The sequence below is a fragment of the Typopeltis vanoorti genome, chromosome 19, assembly GCF_054136105.1.
Source record: "Typopeltis vanoorti isolate ZY-2024b chromosome 19, IOZ_Tvanoo_1.0, whole genome shotgun sequence".
Classification (NCBI taxonomy): Eukaryota; Metazoa; Arthropoda; class Arachnida; order Uropygi; family Thelyphonidae; genus Typopeltis; species Typopeltis vanoorti.
The window spans coordinates 67,912,581-67,938,105 of NC_143567.1; the positions used below are offsets into that span (position 1 = coordinate 67,912,581).

General features: G+C 34.9%; 1 protein-coding gene across 5 annotated transcripts; it reads left to right on the forward strand.

Moving 5' to 3' along the window:
* The first annotated feature begins 1,343 nt into the window (after positions 1–1,343).
* LOC150096216 (organic cation transporter protein-like) lies at positions 1,344–24,861 on the forward strand. Of its 5 annotated transcripts, none has more exons than XM_090409517.1 (11): positions 1,344–1,444; positions 9,579–9,989; positions 14,755–14,858; positions 15,028–15,182; positions 17,439–17,607; positions 17,728–17,881; positions 18,101–18,195; positions 18,990–19,204; positions 19,433–19,614; positions 20,488–20,627; positions 22,387–24,861. In XM_090409517.1, the coding sequence occupies exons 2-11, from the start codon at positions 9,618–9,620 to the stop codon at positions 22,478–22,480; spliced, it is 1,680 nt and encodes a 559-aa protein (XP_090265643.1). In that variant the 5' UTR covers positions 1,344–1,444; positions 9,579–9,617; the 3' UTR covers positions 22,481–24,861. The 5 variants fall into 5 exon arrangements, with proteins under 5 accessions (XP_090265643.1, XP_090265640.1, XP_090265642.1 ...); XM_090409514.1 differs by lacking the exon at positions 1,344–1,444 and adding an exon at positions 6,792–6,936; XM_090409516.1 differs by lacking the exon at positions 1,344–1,444 and adding an exon at positions 6,843–6,922.
* Positions 24,862–25,525: the final 664 nt, after the last annotated feature.

The window sequence follows — 25,525 nt, forward strand, 5'->3', positions numbered from 1 at the left end:
TCAGTGGCTGCAATAGGCGAAATGACATAGCAAGATATGAAAGATTCACCCCTAGCCCTCGAATACTCTAATAGCATTGGGGGTAAGGAGCAAGAAGAGAAGAAAGAAAGAAGCAAGGGAGGAAGGGACCAGTCTACAGATAATATAACAGATATATATTACATGAAGTAAGGCATGGTTCAGCATCGGGTACCTTGGGTTTGCCATGCCTGTACTCACTAAAGTGAGCCCACGAGGATAATATCAAGTTAACGATAGTGTCTGGATATTTAGATTATGCACAACATGTGTTCTTTTATGGCCCGTTTTGTGAGATGAAAAAATCCCTCCAAATCCGTACGAGACCGGTTATGTAACCTTCACTGAGATTCGAAACCGACGGAGGTTCCAATATTCGTTTATAAGTTTAAATAATTTAAATTGACGTTTTCATTAAAAAAAAATGCACGAGTTTCAACTCTGTAAGAATCGAAGTAGGATGTATACTGATTCTTACCTTTGAACCCAATGAGATAAGAACAGAGAAGCAGAAGGAGGAAGACGGAGAAGTATTATGACTGTCGAAACAGAAATATACAGATCTTCAATAGATAACAGAAATCCAAGTAGCCAGAACCAAAGATCAAGGTTCAAAATGGCAGGTCATATTATTTTCTCCACGTGTTCTAGGTTTAAGAAACACGATTAGAAAAACGGGCGTAATTAAGACTACTCAAATTTAAAACAGATACTTTTTTTGTTACTGTTTAGCTACTAAATTCTCCAGCATCAATACAATCTGATTTTCCCACACTGACAGTAGCTAACTGGGTTGATGGCGTACTATATTAGTCTCAGTAATATAGTTTAAAAACCCCTTGAACATAACTGGAAGCATTTGTGCTAGCTACTGATATACGTAATGTTTGTACTTTATATGTAAATAGCCTGAAACAGCATAGGTTAAATTAACATCGTATAGAGATCAGAATAAAAAAAAAATTCTCGAACAATAATCAAAGTATGATGCAGGATGCGACAAAACTTATAAAAGGGAAACTCGTAAGCTCAGAGCATTTTAAACAGGATAACGCCAATCAAATTTAGTCGCTAACAAAATATCAGTGGAAATAAACGAATATTCATTTATTCCATGCTTGATCTTTTTAATGCAGTTATTAATAACATAAAATACTTATTGATAGGTGAAGAATTATATTTCATTTCACTGTACTGTTTCCTGATTGGACAATAATAAATGGTCGTGAATATAATCAGGTTGACGAAGCAGGAAGCCAGCAGTGATCTAACAATGGAACCTTTCATGATGAGAATAGTGGATGCGAATAAATGTGTGTACAGTATTCGGTTCGATGGTTGACAGGAAGAGTTATTATGTGTATAGATGCGAGAAAACATCCTCCGATGGTAACGTTTTAAGGTCAAATTATAAAATCAAAATTAGGTGATTATATATTTCTTATCTAAGCATGTTTCCAAATGTTGTTTTATCATATGCTTCCATATGATAAATGTCAGCGGTTTTAGTCAATACTAATTTTTTTAAATATGTTAATGTGATCATTGAATTATAGACATGTGTAGACGATATACTCGTAAATATAAAACAATTAGGAATAAAAAAAAAGAATACAAATGAACTAATTTGCAGTCATTTCGATGTGTTTTATAGTGATATTAATGAAATTATTAATGATATCAATTCATTGCCCCAACAATTAAACTGAGAATTGTTTTGGCTTTTGTACGGTACAGGTTTATTGTTAGCATTTATTTATTTAATTCTATTAGAAGCTACTTTCGCATTTTGCGAAGCCTTCGCAAAATGAGAAATTTGCGAAGTGTGCCTAAAAATCGAAGTGAAATTTAAAAAAAAAAATACTCTATGTTTTTCGTATATAAATATTTTATCGTGTAACATCTCTTATTTATCCGTATTTTCTTACTTTTATAAATTCATCTTGTGATCACTGTGCAGTACACACATCTCTCTCTCTCTCTCTCTCTCTCTCTCTCTCTCTCTCTCTCTCTAGGACCGAGACATCAAGTCTTCGATCTGTTAGTGTTAGTTCTTTCCTCTTTATATCTTTCAACGCCTTTTTTCGGCGTCAAGGTCGAGGATGGAAGTTTCGTATTAAACTCTCCTTTCTTTAGACAAGTATCTATCCCTGATTGGATCAGTTTTCGTAAACCAGTTATGCAAAATCAGCAAAGGTTTTTTTTTTTTTTTCTTCTTCCATCTGGAGATCTTATCTCTCTCTTTAGTAGCTAAAACATTTCCCGAACGTTCCCCAAATGTAAACACAAGTTTGGAAGGTCTTAAAGGTTAAAGCTACTTCTAAAAAGATGATATTACTCTGAGACCAGAGACAATTATCCATTTTTAATTTTGGACTTAATTCATTAATTAATAAAGTGGTCTTTTATAATTAATACAGAAATTCACGAAAAAAAAAAAAACGTCAAAATTCAAATTTCAAAATGGCGGCTGAAATGAAACTGTTAAAAATAATAAATGGCTAATCTTATGTTTCTATAAATTTCTAAAATTCCGAGAGTAATTCAAATAAAGAAAGAATATAGTTAATAAACTGGAGAAAAAATATTGAGTAATATTAATAATAATTGTAATCGTTAAAATGTTATAATTAAAAAAATAATAATAACAAATCTAGCGCCTTTTATTCTCCAAATAGATTAGATGCTACTGCTCTTATCCCTAGCTTTGGGGAATTTGTAAAGCAATCTATACTTCCTCGTTGTCCGCGCTGTTAGCCTAGTAGCTAAGCGCTTCGCAGCCATATACCTGGGGAAGGAGTGTCCTAGGTTCGATTCCCGTCGACGACGTAAGGAGCTGAAGGATCTTCCTCAGCCATAGCCAAGTTAACCGTTCTTGTGCGTGGACAGCAGGGTTTTTCCACCAGTTTATCTGCGGTTTTTCATCCCGCAAGCAGCCAAACCGGCCCAGTGAACACACACGGATCTACAGTCATAAATACTTAACTCCCCACGAGGGGGATCAACTCGCCCCAGTAGGGACGAGGGAGAAAGAGGGAGGAAACTCCATACGAATAAATAAAAACTTGCTCGTTGTCACCAATATTTGAGTTTAAGGCTACCGCAAGACTTCTTGAAATAAGTACGATAGGCAAGTATTGTATCTCGTGTTCATAAACCGAATTTTCAGGTGAATAAATCCTAATTAACTGCACCAATGATCTTCGTAAGGATAAAGATAACTTTCTGTAATCACCGATAGTTCAATCACTGTTTCAAGTGCATTGTCCAACTGCATAAGTCCATCTGTTAGGATCGTTCATCTATCCATCCATAAACATATACAAGCATGTATGCTGAAAGAAGTCGTAATGAAATTTCGTATTTAGAAGATGATTTCGATTTTAGTTTGGATCATATCATGAAAGTACGAAATCCTAAATCATTCTGGAGGCACTGGTAGGAAAAACTGAAGGAGGAAGTCGTGAACCATGGAGCGAAATGAACGAACTGAAGAGAAAACTGGTTACGTGGTCACAATGGATAGAAGGTGACTATAGATGGTGGTAATTTGCTAAGTAGATCTGTCACCAAATACGATCTAATGCCTTAGAAATGCCAAGAGGTGCTGAGAGAATTCATATGATTCTTGCTAATAAATTGATTTTTCTTCAGATAACCAAAATCCTTTACTTTTAAGAGAATCATGTGATTAAATAGGACATTAGTTTGATCATAGATTTTATTCCTTTCCCCCCTATTTTATTTTGGAATGAGCTGAATATAGACTTGGTTAGATGTAGGATGAGTACGAAAGAGTGTGGAGAAGATTTAGGATGGATGCTAGATCCGGACAACAGGTGGTGAGCGCGATATGGAGGATATCCTTCAAATTCCCGTATGTCTTCCAGAACAATGCGAATATTCTCCAAATTATGTTAGCAGACTTCTCGGAGCTATTCGAAGATTCTTCTGATGGCGTTCTGGATAAATATCACAAGAGGAACTGCAGTGCACCGTTCTTAATATGTATATTTATTTATATGGCTCCGACGCACGAGAGGTTTATTTGTAAACCTGTATTACATTTGTACCATGAGAGCTAAGTGTTTTTTTCTATTTTAGTGATTTTTTAAAAATATTTTTTACTTATTTTTACCTAATCCGAAAGCCCTGCTCTAGAGATTTAACATGGAACTTTTTCAAGCCACCTTCAGGCCTCCAATAAGCAAGGCGGTGGTCTCACACCTGCTGATGAAATTCATCTCAAACCTAAAGACAATCATAAACATGCTCACAGCGGAATTCGAACCAGCAGGCTGTTAGGTGGAGAAGGAATACGCTAACCGCTCGACCAACCAGGAAGGAATATACAGGAGGTATACACATACTGTCCGCTGAATTAGAAATCTTAAGAATGCTGCTGGTCAGTAATTGTCAACAGTATTGATCACAACGGGGAAAAACAAAGGATCCTTCAGAGATCCTTTAAAATCATGACCCCTACCTCTGGTAGGGGCCATGATTTTGAAAACAGCACAGATGACTGGTTTCTCAAAAGGTGGGATATCCTGGGTGTTTAATCAGTGGAAAAATACCCCACATTGCTTGTCTAAGAGGAGTAACTTTGGTCCTAAGACAGCCTGTCAGGAACAATATCTCCATTCGTCGGCGAAGGCTTGTACGGACAAATAGACCTTCCTGTGGCTTTACCACAGGAAGTGTGCAGCAATTAACAATTGACAGTTGACAATTAACAATTCAGTCAATTGCTGTACCGAAGTATTTAATAAAGGCTGTTCCCGACCCACATCTCACAAAACTATGCGCCGGGAATTGTCAACCAAACTTACCTTATAAACACAACTCAAGGTTGTGGAGGTAGAGTCATGGTGTGGGGCATGTTCTTTTGGTACGGAGCTATCCTCTGATATTGCTGAAAGGTCGAATGTCCAAGGAATATCTGAACATTGTTGCCGATCAAGTCCATCCTACAATGCTGACTTTTTATCCAGCAGGTGGCCTTTGTTTCATGGACGACAATGCTATTATCCATCGCGCAAGAATTGTTCAGCAGTGGATCAGCGAACATGATAGCGACCTCCACAATCTTCCCTGGCTACAACAAAGTCCGAATCTAGACTCCATTGAGTATGAGACATGTTAGATCCTGGAGCAAAGTCGTCTTCCGTCACATCTGAGCTAATTAAATGACTGTGTGATGAATGCCTGCTATGTTCTATACATAGATGGAATTCAACACCACCTTGTGAAATCTACGCCCAACTGCAATAGGTGCTATAATAATTGGTGCAAAAGGAGGTCCAACATGGTATTAAATAAAAATTTCTAATTCAGTTTGTGGCAGTATACCTGGAAGAAATAGTAGAGAAAACATTAATTGAATTGGATCTTCTTCAAGCAAGCGTCTTTTAAATATGAAGCCAGAAAAAATATTTTTTTCTTGGCTAGTTTGCTCTTTTGAAAAACTCAACTTCCATAAAGACAACCTTTCATGGCCGTATGGAGACAGACCAGCTAACTCACCTTCAATTAAAAATAAATAAAGACTCTTGTAAAAGTTTTTCACATCCTACACGGAACTGGAACACCTATTCCTTTTCATCCATACACGCTAGTTAATGACTGAACTACAGAGGCTTATTGAAACTTCGCTTCTGTCAGTAGAAAAATTCCCTAATATTCGGATAAGTGGAGGATTTAATTTGCTGAAGGCATTAGCACTTGGTCACCGGAAACGGGAAGTTAGTTTGAGTTGTAAATATCCGTTTGCAAAGGACTCAACCTCACCGTATACGCAGTTACAATAAAAAATATATATATCAAGCTCAGAAGATAAATAATGAAAAAAAAGTCAGAATGAATATTAAAATTTGAATTGATACACAGACATTAGCTGTACATTGCAGAATGGAAGATGAAATTTGAGTCACAGAATGTTAAAAATAGGGGATTCTAAGTTCGGCATTCTCTGGCAAGGGAATCCGAATAGTACTAATGCACAAGGAATCGATACGAGCGTAGTTGAGGGTTTGTTATGGCTGCTGTTTGGGGCTTAGTTATAAATAGGCCATTGAGTATGACTGTCAAAGGATGTGCACGTTATTTATAAAGTGGAAGTCGGGTTTTTTGGATGGATTATTTATTTAATTTGTTTTAGATTTTATTATTTTTTCTGTTTTCCTTGAATTTTTGGAATTCTTACAAAAATATCTAGCGGCCATCTTAATATCTGTGTCCGTGGTCTCTGTTTACATTGGAGAGTTATATGCATACAGAGTCATGTGGCTCTCCTGTGAGTACAATAAAAGTGAGCCTACTAACCTACTGGTTGGCCGAAATATATTATTATTATTATTATTATTATTATTATTATTATTATTATTATTATTATTATTAGTGAATGAACTGTAATGTGGGATTTAAGTGCTTGTTACATTGAGGATGTAGAAGTGATCTGTCAGAAGGTGTTGATGTATAAAATTTTCTGCTTGTGGTGTAGAAATTATGAGCAATTGCGCGTTTTATCTGAAGATAGCCCACCCTGCTATCTAACTCGTTGAGTTTAGATACGTGTCCTTATAACCTTCCAGTACGAAAGGTCAGTTTGTACCAAAAACAAACCTCCCCAAAGGTCGGAGGGTATCGAGACTTTATTACGACCTTGGGATGATTACATCATGCAGCTGCTATAAAGAGTGGATTGCAAGAATAAGTTAGGACACCTATTACAAAGGATGGCCGAAACTGTGGGGGATCTGACGTGGCTCTCATCATGCGATAGCTATTTTGATCTTTTTCGAATGCTCTGCGAAAGTAAAATGGAATGGTTGTTTTTCGGCTTTTTTTTCGGCGTCTTCGAACCTTCTTGAAAAGGGGTCATGTAAATAATTCGCCATGAAAGGTAAGAATCGAAAGGTAAGGACCCTATAAAGAAACTACACTCTTCACTGAAAGTTTTTTATGGATCTTGGTTAAATTCTTCCAGCATTCTCTCTCTCTCTCTCTCTCTCTCTCTCTCTCTCCCTCTCTGGATCTTTGGACATTGGATCCCCCCCCCTGCGTCTCCCATTATAAAAAATCGCATCTCCTACTAACAGAAAATCTCTTTAAAAAATAACATCCACCTAAAGTAAGTTTGACCTTTAGTTGTAAGTAACCCTAGGGGACTAAAAATACACTTTTTTTTGTCTATTTATTCTTTGAAGTCTGTAATGTATGTTTACGATCATTAATTGAAGTCTGTAAATCCCATATGCATATAAGAGAACTATAATGTTTTGTTGAAACACTATAAAACAGATCAGAGCTCTGATTAAAGTCTGTAATGTGCATATTATTAGGCATGCCTGTGTATTTATTGTTTTAAGTATTTTAAGTATAACTTGGATTCACCAGAATGAACTAAGTTGCTTGTGAGACCAATATTGTGCCTGCTTCACTGTGTGTTTTCTTGTATTTTTACTTGACTTTAGACATGGAAAACCTAGAATTTTCTTTCAGAAACTATGAGTTTCTGAGAGAGAGAAAAATTCTGCTATCTCTGTAAGAGATCGAGCCTTTAATTTTAAGGTCTATTTCCTATAATTGACGGAGTTCGAACCCGGGTTTTTCTGACCAGTAACGAAATGTCTTGTTAACAGGGAATTAAAACGAAACAATTACTACACTGTTGACAACAATTTTCAGCGTCATTTTGGAATCTTGAAAATAAATAATCATTTTTAAGAATGCAATCAGAGTAGGAACTGTTCTCCAAAAGGCGTAAAAGGTAATAGCTTACAAGGAACGTGTTATATTGTAATTATGTTTATTTTATTTCATGAAATATTTATTTTCTTTGTAGTTAATGCCAATTATTCTATTGCAGAGTTTATTTTGGATTTTTGTTTTCAATCCACTGGTCTCGTATATAAAAATAAACTTATTTGTTTTAACGTGTAAAACACTATGGCGAGTACGCGACAATATTGAACACTACGTTAGTCAATCGAATTCTAAACGTATCTGATCTGCTAATGAAATCTTACTGTCCCAAAATGCAGTTCCAGCTAGTTCTAATACCATCGATTGATTTCAGCAATACGTTTCAAAGAAAAAAAAGGCATTTTTGTTCATTAAGCCGTAACCTATGATCCGGTGAGTGCCTTTATATCGGAAATATTACCACATCAACCCTTTTTTCGATTAGTCTGTGGCTCTATCATGTGAAGAGGGTCAAAATAAACACAGGCACGTTCTCTTTTATCAAGCACGTTACGAAAGAGATTCTTCTCCTTTCAGTTCGACGTAAAGAACCCAAAAGTAGCTTGGCCTTTTTTTCCCCTCTAACAGTCTGAAAGGCGTCCTTGGACGTCTCAGAAACGCATTCTTTACCTCCTCTCTTTGAACGTCTTTCACAATTTTAACTTCGCATTTAGTGCACGCGAGAAGTATTATCATAAATGTGGATGGTTGGCTTCCTTTTATCCGCTGTTTTGTGTTATTTTTCCAGAAAAATTGAAGTGTAAAAATTTAGCTGATTCCGTTCATATAACTATTAGCTCACTTCGTCCTTATTTAGGTGAGTAAAGAGTTTATTCGACATTTTTTTAATATTAATTCAATTCTCTAAGATTTGGAATCGTGTTACAAGTAACATGAGCACCCATACGATATTCACTTGTGTTGTTATTGCTGTTTTTTTGCCTTTGAGAAAGAACGTTTGCGATGTCTGTCGAATATCTGCTAAACTTGGAACGTCTCTTAGAAATAAAACTGTTTTGAAAGCCGTGTCATTTGACAGTTAAACGTATATATGACTTCTATTTTTGTAACGGGTCGACAACCTTCGAATACTAGTGTCCTCTCCTTTCACTCATGGCAAGTATAGAGAGTCCTTGTATGTTATTTCCTTAAATTAGTAGACATTTTTAGAAATTGGCATTAGTTTTATAGTAATCGTACAAGATGTATTTTATATGTTACATTTTTTACAATCCAATCTGATGTTATTCTGAGTTAAAATATGTCACTGTCAACCAAACTTAAACAAGATGTTTTCGTGTAACCTATCGTTACTTACATCGGAGAAGAATTTTCAAATTTCTCATCTCCTTTTAAAATTTGTAAGCGAAATGCACATTACAGATTAAGCAAATATTTGTGTTCATCTGTTAATATCTCATATATTGGAGTCGATAATTTTTATTAGAAAAATTTCTCTTTAACGAAATTTCATGGATTTTGAAATATGTCAAACTAGTTATCACAGATAAAAATATATTTCATTTTCTGCAAATAAGTTTTTATATTTACTTTATATTTAATGAGTACGAAGATATCTGGTTTTATACAGCACTGTCTCACATGCACTAGTTATTAACTAGTTAGTACAGCATAGATAATTAATACAGAGATAAGCCGTAAAGTGTGCTCTGAGACTTAATATGCAACTTTTCTAAGCCATTTCAAGTCTTTAGTAATCTGGATGGTGTCTGATACCTAGCGATGACATTTATTTATCACATAAAGACTTTCATAAATTACCAAAATTCTGAACCCTTTTTCTTTATTTCCAGGTAATCTCCGTTTTGCAGCGACGTCTATCAAGGTGACCAATGGCGTCCGAAAAGGAATCGGACCAAATTACAGATTGCACCCAAATCACTGGCGGTAATGGGCCATGGCAAAGGGAAGTATTCATGATCTTATTTTTAGCTTCAGTTCCTGTTGCTTGGAACCATTTAGGAATCGCTTTCTTGTCCTACGACGTGGACCATTGGTGTGCACGTCCTCTACTTTACAGCAACTGGACCGTGGAACAATGGAAGAATTTCACCATACCAGTGGAAACGAAAGATGACGTCCGCCAATACAGCCATTGTAAGATGTATAATATCATCAATGTTTCAGATCATTCAAATACGACAATCCCCTGCCAGTCATGGGAGTTTGATACTTCATTTTATCGGTCAACGCTCGTCACTCAGGTAAGAGGAAATTAATCTTAGTTTTGGCGATATCAGAATTATTTCTGAAGGTATGGTGACCTACACAATGGCATAGACAATGATAGAATACACTTGATGGTAGTAAAGATGTTTTTTTTTTTTTATTTCAACAACTTTTACTATTATGATCACCTGAGTTTCGAATGGTTCTTGCATACAAGAATCCAAGTTACAAACAAATTCCATGGATGGAATGGTTCGTTCGAACTTCCTTTGTCAGCAACAAGAACTCTCGTCTGGTGGTTGCCGAGATTGAATCCACCAGTCGAAAGTTCTGGTGGCGGACACGAGGAATACATCCTCCATCTAATTATACGATGTTTGTCAGAGATTACTTTAAACTCAACTAGAATATTAATAAAAACGTATGCCTACGAGTTAATTTGTATGAAAAATACGAATTCCCCTTTGGAAATAAAGTAATTTTATTTAGATCATAAAACTGTTTTAATATAAGTATATTCAAAGATTCAAGCAGTGATTTAAACAGTGCAGTCTAAATCTATTAAATGTAAGATAATTAGCAATAATTATTATTATATGTTGTTAATTCGCAAGCATAAATAATGATATGGTACGTTAGTTTATCAGCAATGTTACCATGGTCATTATAAATAATCATTACGAAATAAGAAAAAAAAATTAAAAATCTTAGCAACACACATGGAATAGTTTATGATTATGATTAAGCACAAAATACATTTTTTTTTAATTTTTGTAACTAACTTAAATAACTAAAAATTGATTTCATACTTTGTAAGTTAGCGTAACATCTGTGCACTGCCTTTGAAATCCTAGCTAATGTTCTTTTTATTTTTAATATTATATTAAAAGCGTCTTTGAATGTCTGTGGTGAATATTTTATTTCTTTACTTTTTCTCCATCTTTTCGAAAGAAAACAAATAAAAAAAGGCATGAAGACAGAATCTTTCTTCATTGCACGTAACAATAAATGAATAAATCAATAACGTCACTGAAGAATAAAATACAACCATACTACCAGAACACAACAATATACATATATATATATATATATTCTTCTTCATTGTACGTAACAATAAATAAATATCACTGAATCAAAAATGACAACAATATTCAGATTATATCTATATTCAGCCTTTATTGTCAATTTATTCCACAATATAACAACATAACTATATGATAAAGGATTTCTTAATATTTTAAGATAATATACAGAAATTAAAATATTAACAGTAAAAGAGATTGATATGAATTTGGTGGAACTGCTGACAAAGTGTATTTAGGGTTATCTTTTTTATTAAATAAAACACTCTCTTGACTTTTGTGTGTTGCATTTTGATTCACAACAAAAACCCAATCGCATTTCATTCCCATCGTCATCTTAAACATGGTTGAAAAACGATTCAATTATATTTTTGCTACCAACTGATTTCTGAAATTCATTGCTCAGAACGTTTACAGATGAATTTAATACCCATTTTATATTGATCGATAGTCCGATGGGATATATTGTGGCAGTAATTCAAAGAAATGTGTATTTTCAAAGTGAAATAAAAAGAGAAAAAATATATAATACCCAAAATATATAAAATAATTTTTCCAAATTCCTCAAAGATATCATAAAGTAATTTTTATGAACCTTTCTAGTATACAGACTATTTTTTTTCCTGTCTTAAAATCATTTCCACGATATCTGCAAATATTAACTTAATGCAAAAAAGAGTCTAATCTATGCATTGGCATAGATTTTATTAAAAAGAAAGATAAAAAAAACATTCATTATTATTTTATGCAAACCAAGCAAACTGACAACCACGTTTACCTTTTTAAATTATACACGTGTCGAAAATGGTTGAAACCTTGCGAATATAAACCTTTGACATCATTAGACTTGGCATTGCAGTACTTAAAAGGCACTGACCTCCAATGAACAACTCGTATATGATTGTAATTAAAGGTTTCGGTAGACTGAATTGTAATTTCATTCTCTCCAAAGAGGTATCCAAGATGAAGATCTCTTGTAATGACATTATTCAGTGCTAAATTGCATGGTAATATATCTTCTGTTAGGGTAAACTAAATATAAGTGACTGACTTCAAACACAAGGAATAATCATCTTACTCATCTTTTGACATAATCCCATCATCGTACTATTATGGAGTAAAATGGCTCGTCATACTAACGAAGTCACCTTGCAAACAATTTGTTTCTAATAAATCGCAAATTTTAATCACAAAACACAAAGCAACTATTCCGCCATGCGCATGGATGTTTGCGATTGTCCTATTAACTTTGCGTGGGAAGAACCTCTCCGACCTTACCACTTCTAACGGAAGGCTTCACTCCTAAAACCCCTATGAGTACGGGATCACACCAGTAATTACTCCATACGGCGTCCCGTGACGTCACATATGAAAAAATAACTAGCTTAACCATGACACTAATGCTAATAATAATAATACTAATACTACATTACATTTACAACAACATATCGGGAGTCGGAGTCTTATTTAAAATATAACACACACATAAGTTTTTGTACACTATAAATATATACATATACTAAGAAAACAGTTACTTATTTCGCTGTCTATCCATATGATACAGTTTGCATTACCCAATACACAGTAATCAATTCTACACCGAACGCAAATCTAAATATCATTAACTACAAGGTGAGACTGATCGCCAGGTGACACCACTGTAGTTAATACAAAGTATCTCCGCTAGGCGCAGTTACCATAGCCAGGGGCACGCCAAGGGTATTTGACGCTCGGGTGCAAACTTTTATCGGCTGCCCCTAATACTGCATTGTATAATCCAAATTAGATATTAGCTACATAAAATGCCGCCCCATCAATGTTGTGGCCCGGGTGCGGTGCACCCCTTGCATCCTCGGGTAGGCGCGGCCCTGACCATAGCATCCAACTAAGTCGGTTTCAGTTTATTACAAAGTTGTAGCTATAGAGATTAATCATTTGTAAAGTGTAACATCGTGTTGAATAAAATTTTATTCAGCACGATGTTTCAGAGATTATGGGATGAAAACACTTGTGAAATCTTCAAACATTCAGGTAACCCTCGTATAACGCGGTACTTATACAACGCGGTTTCGATAAAAATACAATGTCTACATTGTAATAACCCTTTATCTTTTCATATATTTTTCACCGCGCGACTTAAAAATCAAATTTTATCTTCGTTAAATTTGTGTCTGCCCGTATCGCGCATGTAGTTATAAGTAGCGAATTTATATTACGGGAAAATACCCTTCAGCACGCATGTACATCAATTGTCTACCGTATAAAACGTTTATTGTTGAAAATTGTCTTCGTTTTCTGTCAGGAAAGCGCATTAAAAATCATAAGTGTGTTAATCTCAAGCTGAGCACTTTATTTTCTGGTGAGTTACATACATAATTAATATGTAATGCTTTTTTTATGCAAAAAAAACAAACAAAAATTATAATAATGGCCACAAACTGCAACGAAAGGGAAAAACTAACATTGAAAAGAAAATTTATTTCTCTCGAAGAAAAAATTAAAATTTTGGATCGGTCGAAAAATGGAGAAAAACCAGGAGCCTGTTGAAAGGACTTTGAATTTAAACGAATCAACAATTTGAACAATCAAACAAAATGAACATTTTTTGATCACTTTGCACTCATTTGCAAATGAGTGCAAAGTGATCAAAAAAGCACTTTGCACTCATTTGCACGATGAGTGCAAAGTGCTTTGCTCGTGTACGCGATATTCTAATAGAAAAAATGGAGAAATCTCTAATGATTTTTTCGATAGAAGATTGCACCTCAAAAGAAAATTCCTATGGATGGAAATCTTATTAAACAAAAAAGTCTCAAAGTTTATAAACATTTATAGTGCACACCAGGTGTTCAGTGCGGATGAATCCGGGTTATATTGGAAAAAAGCGCACCTATATTTCGAAAAATGAAAGATCAGCTCCTGGATTCGAAGTTTCCAAAGATAGAATTACTCTACTGTTTTGTAGTAATGCATCAGGTGATTACATGACAAAACCAGTGTTTATTAATAAATCTTCGTGCTATGAAAGATTAAAATATGCACTATTTTATTTTATTTTATTTTATTTTTGTCTAAAACATTTATGTATTACGTGCAATGAAGCTTAATTACAATTTGTAATTTTTATAATTTTATACTATGTATTTGTGTCATAATTTATATATTTTCATAACTTGCATGAATTACCCGAATTAAATAAAAATATATTTTTTGTTGGATATGTCATTGTTGTTTACATAATTAAAAAAAAACCCATTTCGGAACCTAACCCTACTTTTTCTATGTGATCTGAGACTCGCTTAACGCGATTTATATAACGCGGCATTTCTGCGGAACCTAACATCCGCGTTTTATACGAGGGTTACCTGTATTTCATTATATCCATCTGTAAATTATTCTGTATTTTCACGTAAAATTCTCCTGAACTAACGCTACACAATGACCAGAAGCATTAAGCCTTAATTTCCCTACACCGCCAGGACATATATTCTGCACATTCATCATAACAAGTAACAAAAACGGAATATCAAATATACATCCTGTTCGAATACGATAATTGACTTTCTGTTTGTTGAGTGTGTCATTGTTGCGTCATTCTTTAATAATAATAATAAAGTGCTTTTTAAAAGTACCAATGCCATTGAAGCATTTTACATTCAACTAAAATAATAAATTCTAATGGTAGCAAGTAGAATAAAATATTCTTGTTCTTTCTCAGTTCAACCTGGTGTGTGATGATGAGTGGCTCGTTTCTTTGAGCCAGTCGGTGTACATGGCCGGTTTTCTGATTGCTGTCTTAGTCTTTGGGCAGCTTTCCGACAGGTATGTTATTTCAATCGTCTTTTTCTTTTGAACAAACTTTTTTTTTCCTTTGTTTTCTTCTTTCTTTTCCAAATACTATAAATATCTTTCTTTATTAACTGTGACGAATTCGTGATATTCTTTTTTATTGTTCTGCTCAGTAGATTCTCAACATTTGTTTCATATTTAGATACGGAAGACGGCCGATCATCATTTTGAATATCATCATCCTCCTCATCAGTGGGATGGCAACTGCCTTCTCTAATTCATTCGTGATGTTTGTGATCATGAGATTTTTTGTAGCCATGGGAGCTTCCGGGATGTATACGACCGGATTTGTTCTGTGTAGGTATCATGGAATGTGGTAAACATACTTACGAAATTATCGTAAAGTATAATATTTGTATTCCAGATTAAACACAAAAAGTTTATTTAATTACATAAAAACCGATTTCAGTGTAGAACTGGCATTCTTTCTAACTACTCTAAATTTTTTTGAGTTGTTCTGTAGACGATATCAGTTACTTTTTGATTACGGGAATTATTTTTAATTCTGTCGAAAACAAAACAATAGTAAGATAACCTCCAAATTAAAAAAAAAATCATTATTTGGATCCTTTACATAGCGTGTTATTTTTACCTGAACTGAAAAGTCTGCAATTTCTTGTCAATGCTTCTGGTTTCGCAGCTCCGGAAATAGTAACGGGTATATTCATTGAGATAAACTGATCGGTTCCTCAAGATCTGTTAAAAAGGAACATTAGTCCATTTATTGCACCGCGAAAGATAGAAAGAACAAAGAAGTCCATGATGCTGAAGAAAGTTGACAGTTAGCATACAGAGACAGAAGAACTCAACCCGTATCTTTCTTCTATACTAAACTGGCTTTGCATAAATTAAACAATAAAGAGAAAAATTGCAATAACTCCGGGGTGGGGCGGAGAAAACATGTGAAAGTCATGTACATTACATAAAAAGTGACGCTGAGGCTGATTATCGTATACAAATGAGTGGCGCTGTCAGCGGTATATGCAAATGACATAAAAGTGGGCGTTTTACAGTGGTTTTCAGTATCCCGTCTGAAGTGAGAACACGCCATGATAGCAAAATTCTTAGATTATGGCTGCAAGACTTCGGATAGAACTGATGAATTCAGGTGGCGAGCTTTCGTAAGATTACAGGCAAGCCAAAGTCAAGCGGAGGTAGCCAGATGGTTGCACGCGAGTCGTTTCGTGGTTCACAGACTGTGGAACCCATTCCAACAGTCACAAACAGCATCCTGGAGATTCAGTGAGGTTACAACCGCAATAGGTGACCAATATCTACGATTATCTGCTTGCCGAAATGGGAATACTACCCAGAATTACCTGCGATCTGACCTCGCGTCGGCTATAATGTTATTAGTATCTGCTTCACGAGAAGCATGCCCATCGGATTAGATGACGTATAAGCTGGTGTATTAGGGGAATGTGCAAGGGTATTGGCATCTGCTCTGATAAAGCTAATAGGTAGTGGAAAGCGGGCAAAATACTTCCGCCGCTTATAGGAGGCTCGAAGAGGCATCATCACCTCTAAGTCAGCTGGACTTAAGATTAATGGGTGTTGGTTTTTACGGATGAGTCCCGATTTGTTCTAAAAGGCTCTGATCTGGAGAGAACGGGACACGTTATTATCTCTATACTATCTCTGAAAGCGACACGCGATGAAGAGCTTGATGGTTTGGGGAAGCATCTCGTTGGGTGGACACACCGAGCTCCAGATCTTCCAGGCGCAACCAGAAATGCTACAACTTATAGAAAAGCGGCCATGGATTCCTATGTTCATCCGTATGCGGGTGTGATGGGGAGAGATTTATTCTACAATACGATAACGCTCGTGCGAAGCTCGTGGACCAATATCTTCAAGAAGAGACTATCGTACGTATAGACTGGTCAGCCACGTCTCCTGACCTTAATTCTGTTTAGCATGTGCGAGATGCTCTAGGCAGACATACTGCTCTCGCCTATTCTCCCAAAACCTTGAGCGACTTAAAAGAGCTTTGAAGGATAACTGGTTTTTATTACCAGCTGAGTTGCTGGACACCATTGTAGACAGTATGAAGCATCGTTCTGAGCGCGGTATTGCTATGAGGGGTGATGACCATATTCCTTATTGAGGCATTTCGACAATCTCATTTTGACCTCCTGTTTTTTTTTTTTTTTTACTATTGTCTTCATTATAAATCTCCAAACAATGTTGGCATTTTGCCGACTCCCAGACAAGGTGAATAAACTCTATGAACCCTCCTATATAGCATATAACATAAACTGTTGGCATAGCAGAGGTTATCCAATCCATCCGGATTCACCAACGAATATCGATTCTCAGGCCAGAGTGGATTCAGTAGATTCGGTTCGAATATAGAAACTTGTGATTTGAAAAACCGAAGGTCATCGAAGATTCGAGAATTACTAATGTGATTATTTTAAAAATATCCAACCCAATAAGACGTCTGAAGTTCGAACAATACCCCTAATTCTTATCACAAATTAAATAAATTTACTGTAGAAAATTCTCCTTATTGAGTGTATAATTATTAACAGTAATTTTATTTTTATTTAGTCATCGAGATCATAGGCGCGCGATATCGTTCCACCCTTGGGATCACTTTAGGATTTGGCTGGTCTGTTGGATTCATTATCCTTCCTGGAATCGCCTGGGTGCTTCGAGACTGGTTTTTTATTCAGCTAGCTATTACCATCCCGTCCATAGCCTTGATTACTGCTTGGTGGTAAGTCAACCCAAAGGGATTTCCTTAATTATTTTTTTAAATTTTGATTCAAGTAATCCCTTTAATATGTTTACAAATCTTTTCGGTTTGTATTTATATTTTTTTTTCTGTTCCATTCAGGTTCGTTCCTGAATCTCCAAGATGGCTATTAGCTCATGGAAAGTTAGAAGAAGCCCTTGACGTCATAAGAACTGCTGTTAAAAAGAATCACAAAGATCGAGATGTGGACAATTTGGAAACCAAAGTGAAAAAACTCTGCTGTCAGGCAGAAATGGTAAGTCATTTAAAATATTATCATCCGGACAAAAAATGAACTCGTTTATAAAAATAACGTCTTAATATTGTGAATGCACACTTTTATCAGCAAGTATTCGCATGTTTGGTTTGACAATTCTTTTAAGCTAGTATTAATCAGCTATGAGAATGTATGAAACGTAATTCTGTAGTTTGTTCATTCCGACTTTGTATACTGAAATAAAACAATTCTTTTCAGGAAGTAGTCAAAAGAAAAATATCTCATGCAACAATTTTAGACCTCTTGCGAACTCCCAACATGAGAAAGAAAACTCTGAACGTATATTTCTGTTGGTAAGTATAATTTCAAGAGAACATCCGATCAATTATTAACATCGTTTGATTTATGAAGTGTAGACTTCGGTGGCGGCTCGTGGCTTGAAATCGTGGGGGGTGCTGCAACAGTCGAAATATACATACACACTGTAAGTACAGTGTAGACGTGTTTGGATAAAATATCAAAATTATGATAAAAATTTAAAAAAAAATTAAACATAAAAAAATATTGTTTATTGTTGATAAAATTTACAGTTTAGTATGATTCAAAATTACAGTGCCTCATTACGCTAATAGCTCGCATCTCACCATGCCGTGCATATACTTGCGTGCGTAGCAATATGACACTGTGGTAAACACAGTGCTGCTAGCGTCCTTCGCCCTCCTAAGTGCTACAAGATGGATTTTTATTATTTTTATGCAAAATAAGAGAATTGTTTAGGATTGTGGATGATAAAATTAAACATCAGAAGCAACTATAAATAAATTAATAAATATAGTTATATATCGAGAAAAATTGGGGGTACTGCAGTTCTGCAGTGCCTACACGAGCCGCCCCTGGTTGGCTTACAAAAGAACTAATCATTTTTATTACTTGTAGCTTTATTTCAACTTACTGAAATATGGCAACGCCAAGGAAAATTACATAGCAAGAAAAATTGTCAAATTTCAATCAGACAATAATTGTTGCTGAAATTAAATGAAATATTTGTTTATTTAGGAAAAAAAGTAATTACTTGTTCCTAAATAAATAACTGAATATTAATTTGAAAGTTCACAATAGCATTATTTATTTATTTATGATCTTACAGGTTTGTAAATGCTTTCGTGTACTACGGTCTTTCCTTGAACAGTGGCGACCTCGGTGGCAACCTTTACATCAACTTTTTTATTGCTGGTATCATCGAATTCCCTGCAGGTCTGATGTGCCTTATTGTGCTCAAATATATAGGGCGGAGAATTCCCTTAATGGGTATGATGGTAGCAGGTGGTATGGCATGCATGTTAACCATCCCCATTTCAGATGGTAAGATTGATTTAAATAGAGAAACTATAAAAACAGAATGTTCAATAAATTACAAAAAAAACATCAATATTTTAAAAGATCGATAGTCATCAATAATAAATAAATAAATAAATTTAATAAATATACTAATTATATATTATTTAGTTATAGTAATTTATCTTTTGATGCGTGTCATTAAAATATTTTTCTTATTAATCCGGCTGTTCTTATTTTTTTCTTTATATACAGATCTTTTATGGTTAAAGATCACTCTAGCCATGATTGGAAAGTTCTGTATTACGGCGTCCTTTTGTGCCATTTACATATATTCTGCGGAGATCTATCCCACCGTTGCGCGCAACATTGGTGTTGGATCCAGTTCAACGTGTGCGAGGTTGGGATCGATCTTAGCTCCATTTATGAAAGAAGTGGTAAGTAATTCTTCCAAGAGCTTTTGTATCTACTTAAATTGAACTTTTTTAATTATATTATTGATTGAAGTTTAAGTCACATTTGAATTCTTTTAAGTCCAAGGATGCAATACTTGTCAAAAATATACACGAAATCTTCCTTTATTTGGCTTTTCATTTACTATTTGGAGAGCTTAAAGAGAGTGCTTTAACACACAAGATTCTCATGCTGAGACTGCTCAGGCACTTATATGGACAGATATATAAGGTATAAACAAATCGTACTGATGAATGCATCGATAAGAATTGGTCCATTGAGAAATCTGAAAAGACTTCTTATTCTTTAAGATGCAAAATCTGAGTCTAGTTTTACCACCTCATACGATGCAGGGTTTGATTTTGATTTGGTTTTTTATAGCGTAAAGACATCAAAGGTCATACTGCACCAGGTTACAGCAGTACATATGGTAAATGGTTAGTAGGAAAATCACAAACATCCATGCTCACGGCGTGATTCGAACCCGCAGCCTCTGGGCTGGAGAACGCTAATCACTCGGCCAACAACCAACAAGGCCGGCCGATGGAGGATAGTCAGTCAGTGATGTTGACAGGATATCAAAGATATTCTTTGAAGTCCAAATAGTGCAAATAACTTTTGTAACTAGACTAGTTTTAATTCTTTTATTTATACAATTCAACTATAATCTCGGAACTCCAAATGTAAATCATATTCACAATAATTCATTGGCCTGGTAAACTGTTGTATAAAATCTATTTCTGCTTTAAGATGAGTTGCCTCAATGACCTCTCTCTCTCTCTCTCTCTCTCTCTCTCTGTTTATATTCTTAAGAGAAAGAACAGTGAGCATTTTTATTATTGTTATTATTTTATCAGGGGAAACTCACTCACATAGGAGTAGCTCTGGGTATCTACGGAAGCCTCTCGGTGATCAGCGGACTTTTGGTTTTGCTGCTGCCAGAAACTAGAAACATGGATGTTCCTGATACGCTCGAGCAAGCTGAAAAGGTTATCAGGTAATTTTCACCATCACCGAGCTTTTTATTTTAAATTAAAAAAAATATTAAGAAATAGAGGATAACGCCGATAATGCATTTGATCACTTATTGTACCCGAGTTAATGTTTACTTATGTATATATTTTTCCCTGTGTGCGGGAGTAGGGGGTGATTTTTAGACCATAGATTAAGCTCCCCACGCCAATGTTTTTTTTACTTGAATCTTATTAACCAGGTTCATGACAATTATCTCCATAACTGCTCAGAAGCACATAAAACGACACGACACAACTTCCTCCGCCTTGTTCCTCCGGCAATAAGCACACACCTGCGCCAAGTCAAAGTGACACACCTTAATTAGAATGCTCTATGTAGTACACCATGTGGTCTTCCTGATCACTTCATTTAGAGAACAGGAATATTTAATAGTTTTATTCGCTGCGTCCAAGCATCTAAAATGTGTTACAACTGATTTTGACTTTCAGCAAGATAATACAAGTTCTCTATATTTCTATATAAAAAGTTTTATATGTCGTTATCGACTTCAATACAGGATAAAGAACACTGTAAACACTGCTGATAGTTAACTCGATGTTTAGGTGGAATACCGTAACAACTAAACCATTTTTGATTCTTACCAAATAATTGAATAAATTAATAAAGTCATATTTATACGCATCTCACATAAATTAATTACAAACATCCAGTAAGTTGCCGTTGCTCTGACCATGAGTTCCTCTCAATCAAATCGGGACATCATATTGATGAAAAAATCTTAACTTTTATCTAATACCCCATATGACTCTATTTTAAATGACCCGAAGTTTAAATCATTCGCATTCACTAGCATAAAACCTCAGAATTTCTTTCTGTATACACATAATTTTATTTAGATTACATACTCTGTTTCTTGGCGCCATTCTTATGAGCTAACCAACATAAAATATTCCTTGACTTTCTCTTACCACATAATAGGCATACATTTTAACACCAGCACTTAAAGCCGATCTTTATCACATACATAATGAAGAACAAGGAGTCCTTCTTATTACAAACTCTTTCCATCCAATTTGTCCACGAAAATCTAACTTTTTTTCCCCAAAATATCTACCACTATTTGTTACAAGATATCAGAGCTACTATATCTTATCTTTTTCCCGCAAGCAGTTAAATAATTGTCATGTTTAGGTGATCTTTCAACAGCTAATCGGTTACACAGAGAGGGTTCAGTGACTTTCCCACAAAGTTTACACTTAGTACACTTCAGTATTCTAGATTTACTCATAACTATCTGCAGTATTTGTAATTAATTCGTTTTAATAGCAATTTTCATTTTAAAAAGACATTTAACGAGATAACTGTAATAACTAATTAAAATCTGAAAGTAACAGCGAAACTAATTAAACAAAATAATGGTACTGCGTGGCATTGCACTTGTATAGCTACTGCTTCATAATATAAAAAAATAAAAATAAAAAACTTTGAGAGTGAGTTCAAACCATCAATAATCAAGGCTTTTCCGTTGCGAGAGTACAGCACACAACTGCTGCCATCTCGCGTCTATAAACCCTACTACAATATTATTGTTTGGAATAGAGTGAGTTATGCTGTAATTTTTAGCGTTTAAAACTCGATTTTCTTGAAACGAAAAAAAAAAAAAAAAGAACGAAATCTGCGAAAAGAAAAAACACCTACTCTTGATCTTACTTTTAATTCAGAATTGTAAAAAATCGGGTTACCATACTTCATTAATAGTTTTTTTTCTTTTTTTCTTTCAGAGGAAGGACGTTCTTTGCAAAACGCAAGCAGGCTTTCGACAAACAAAGTGAGTCAACTCAAATAGCCGTCATTACTAAGACCTACCAAACTTAGTAGGCTTCATCCTCATTCAGCGATCACTTTTGCAGAAGTGCAATAATAACACTTTAGATGTGGAACCGGAATTGTTGTGAATATACAATGTAAATATAGCTCTTTAGGATTACGTATATATTCACATTGAATATATACAGCATACACTGTAAGGTCTCATTTTCGTGTTTATATTTCTAAATTTGGTGAGAAAAAAAAAAAACTTGCCTTTTTTTGGAAGTTGCAAAACAGTATATTAATCATTTCATAGTGAAATAAAGAGAGCTTATACTGTAATTTCGAGAATTCATCCTCACTCCTAGCTTTCGTCCAGTGTCTCAGAATCATGTATTCGTTCGCCGTCTAGATTATATTAAACGTTTATGTTATATCCTGAATTTTGAATTCTTCTATAGTAGTGATAACTTGGCTCATTTTATTCCGAATATTGTTTCTATTCCGAATAATGTTTCTACGGCTTGCTATAAATAGCTGAATGCATTTTAACTGAGTCGCTGATGTCATATCCAACTGCCTTTACTAATCGTGCTGGGAGATTGTATTTACAATAACTTTTTCTAATATTCTGTTTGAATATTTCGCTCTTTAATAAAGTTGGCTAATGGTTTACTGTGTAAACTATGAGGTTCTTTAGAGAATGCGTGTTTGACATTAATTCAGAGAAATGCTCTTATGGTTTACTGATATGAACTCTCGCATTTCTCCTTTTGAATTAAAATTCAATTTTAACTTCAGTTATTCGGTTGAAAATCCTTTTGTCTTGCTTCAAAGTCGTTGGTCGCTTATCTTGCGGCATCTAGATCACGTTACTCTGTAGTGATACCTTACTTTGAGAACGATGAAGCCTTTGTTCTTTTTTAAAGTTGAAAGCGTTGTCTTTTCTAAGTTGGTTGTAAGATGTTCCAAAGCATAGCCTTTTTACATTTATATATTTTTTTTCTAAAAGACGCATTTTGCCGTTAACTTCCCAATCAAGGAATTTTAAATGTTCATATTTAAAAGAGATTTCGACCAAGAAAGAGTCATCATCAACCAACAATCATCATGAATACGGCTGACTATGACCGGAAAACGACCCTAAATGGGCAACTTATGAAGAAACCCACCTAGGAAGCATGCCAACCTGGCCTACTCATTTAAAACAGCAACTCGAGTCTATGCATCCGTTAACTTCAAGATTGAACGGTAGTCCAAAGATCCATAACGCTGGTATTATCTTAACACCAATAGCAGGCTAAATACGTTCAGATAATTACTTTTTATTCAAACACCTCTGAAATTTGCTAGATAAACCATATCCGGTATTTGGATTCATTCATCCAGAACTCTTCCCATTTCGTCCAAAAACTATCCGAGATCTCAATCATATCATCGGACATCCTTCCCATTATTGACATCTCACTGTAGAGGAATATCCAAGTGGATGAAGTTCTAAAACTCATCAATTGAGAACTTCTATTCATCTTCTTTCTTCATTCTCCCTCACAACACATATGCATTATTCATATTGTTTTAAAAAAAGTGCTTATTTCTCCAATCCTATTCTGCAGCCAAATCCTAAAACGGACTATATAATTCTTCACATCGGTTGCTTTTCGACTAAGGTTGCGATCCTCCGATCTCATAACATCAGAGTGACATTGAAACCTGTTCTCATCATACATATCCTCCTCCTCCGCGCTCTCAAAGATAATATCCCTTTCCTTTTGTACAAACATTCTGGGGTTCACAGAATTTCATGTTCCTGTGGTGATCACACATAGATCAGACTTTTAAAAGTTTTGAGATAAGGAAAAAGGAACATCACAGCAATATAGTTCATACTACAGAAGAAAGATCAGGTTTAGCTCATCGATTTGAACAAGAGATTTACGAGGATTCCTTTAAGCTCCAAATAGTTTATGATTTTTGTCAACTTGTCATTCAAAAGTAAATGAAGGGAAAAAATGATAGCGTGACCATCACTTTATGAGTTGAATGAGTAGCACTAATCCCAAACCAGTGCACGTAACTAATCCGAATCCCAAATATCGACAAATATGTTGCTGATTATTAATATTTAAAGAATGTTTGCAGTATATTATCTTGCAAATGTTTATCTAAGTAGGTTCCTTTTAGATAGTTAATGTGAAATTTTTATTTCATTTTTTTTCAATATTTTATCATTGCAAGAGCAATGAAAATGTGGATCGTTTTGGTCCTCTAAAAGCAGTAAATTAGCTAAATTGAACCGTATTTATTTAAATACATAAATGACCCGAATTTTCCAACTTATTTTTTGTCTCATGTTTATCAATTTTATATACAATGTTTATTTTTTTTTGTCATAAATTGATGTAATTCCCTTGTAACATGAATTAAATGGCTTGATTTTTACAGCATTATGTGTGCTTTTTCTGATATAAAATAGTTATTAACCTGAAGGTTGATTATAAATATCCTGGAAGCATTTTTGGCTTATGATAAAAAAAAACTCCGACTGTAACACTTGCAAAACAATCAAAATTACTGTTAAGATTAACTCTGAAAGGACCAACTGTAGAACAATTGCTATCTGCACCAAACCAATGACAGTCGTTGTTCCTTCTATTCCCTTACAAGCCGTTGACAGGAGGAGGTATTTTCTGTCCATTTGTGTTCTGCCTCCCTCTCTTACTCAGATGGCAATACTGCAACACCACCTAAAGATAGAGATGATCTGCTGACACCATTCTTCTAATCTAACTCCTGCACAGATGACCAAGAAAGACCACCAACTTTACCGAGAAGATTGCATTGCTTTATATGACACCCGTAGCCGTCTGTCGGAAAGTCATCAGAAGAATTTTGAAACAACTAGTATACTAAAAACAAGAATTGATGGTATCCCGCCAACTGTGCTCAAGATCCTTCATTATCGCTATATTCAGCCGAAATTCATCCTACAGCATACACGCAAACCGATATACAGCAAATTAAGGGGGGGGACGGAAAAGGAAAAACAAATGTCTGCTATCATGCTATCGACCTATTGTTCTCACATCAGTGCTGTTTGAAGTAATGGAA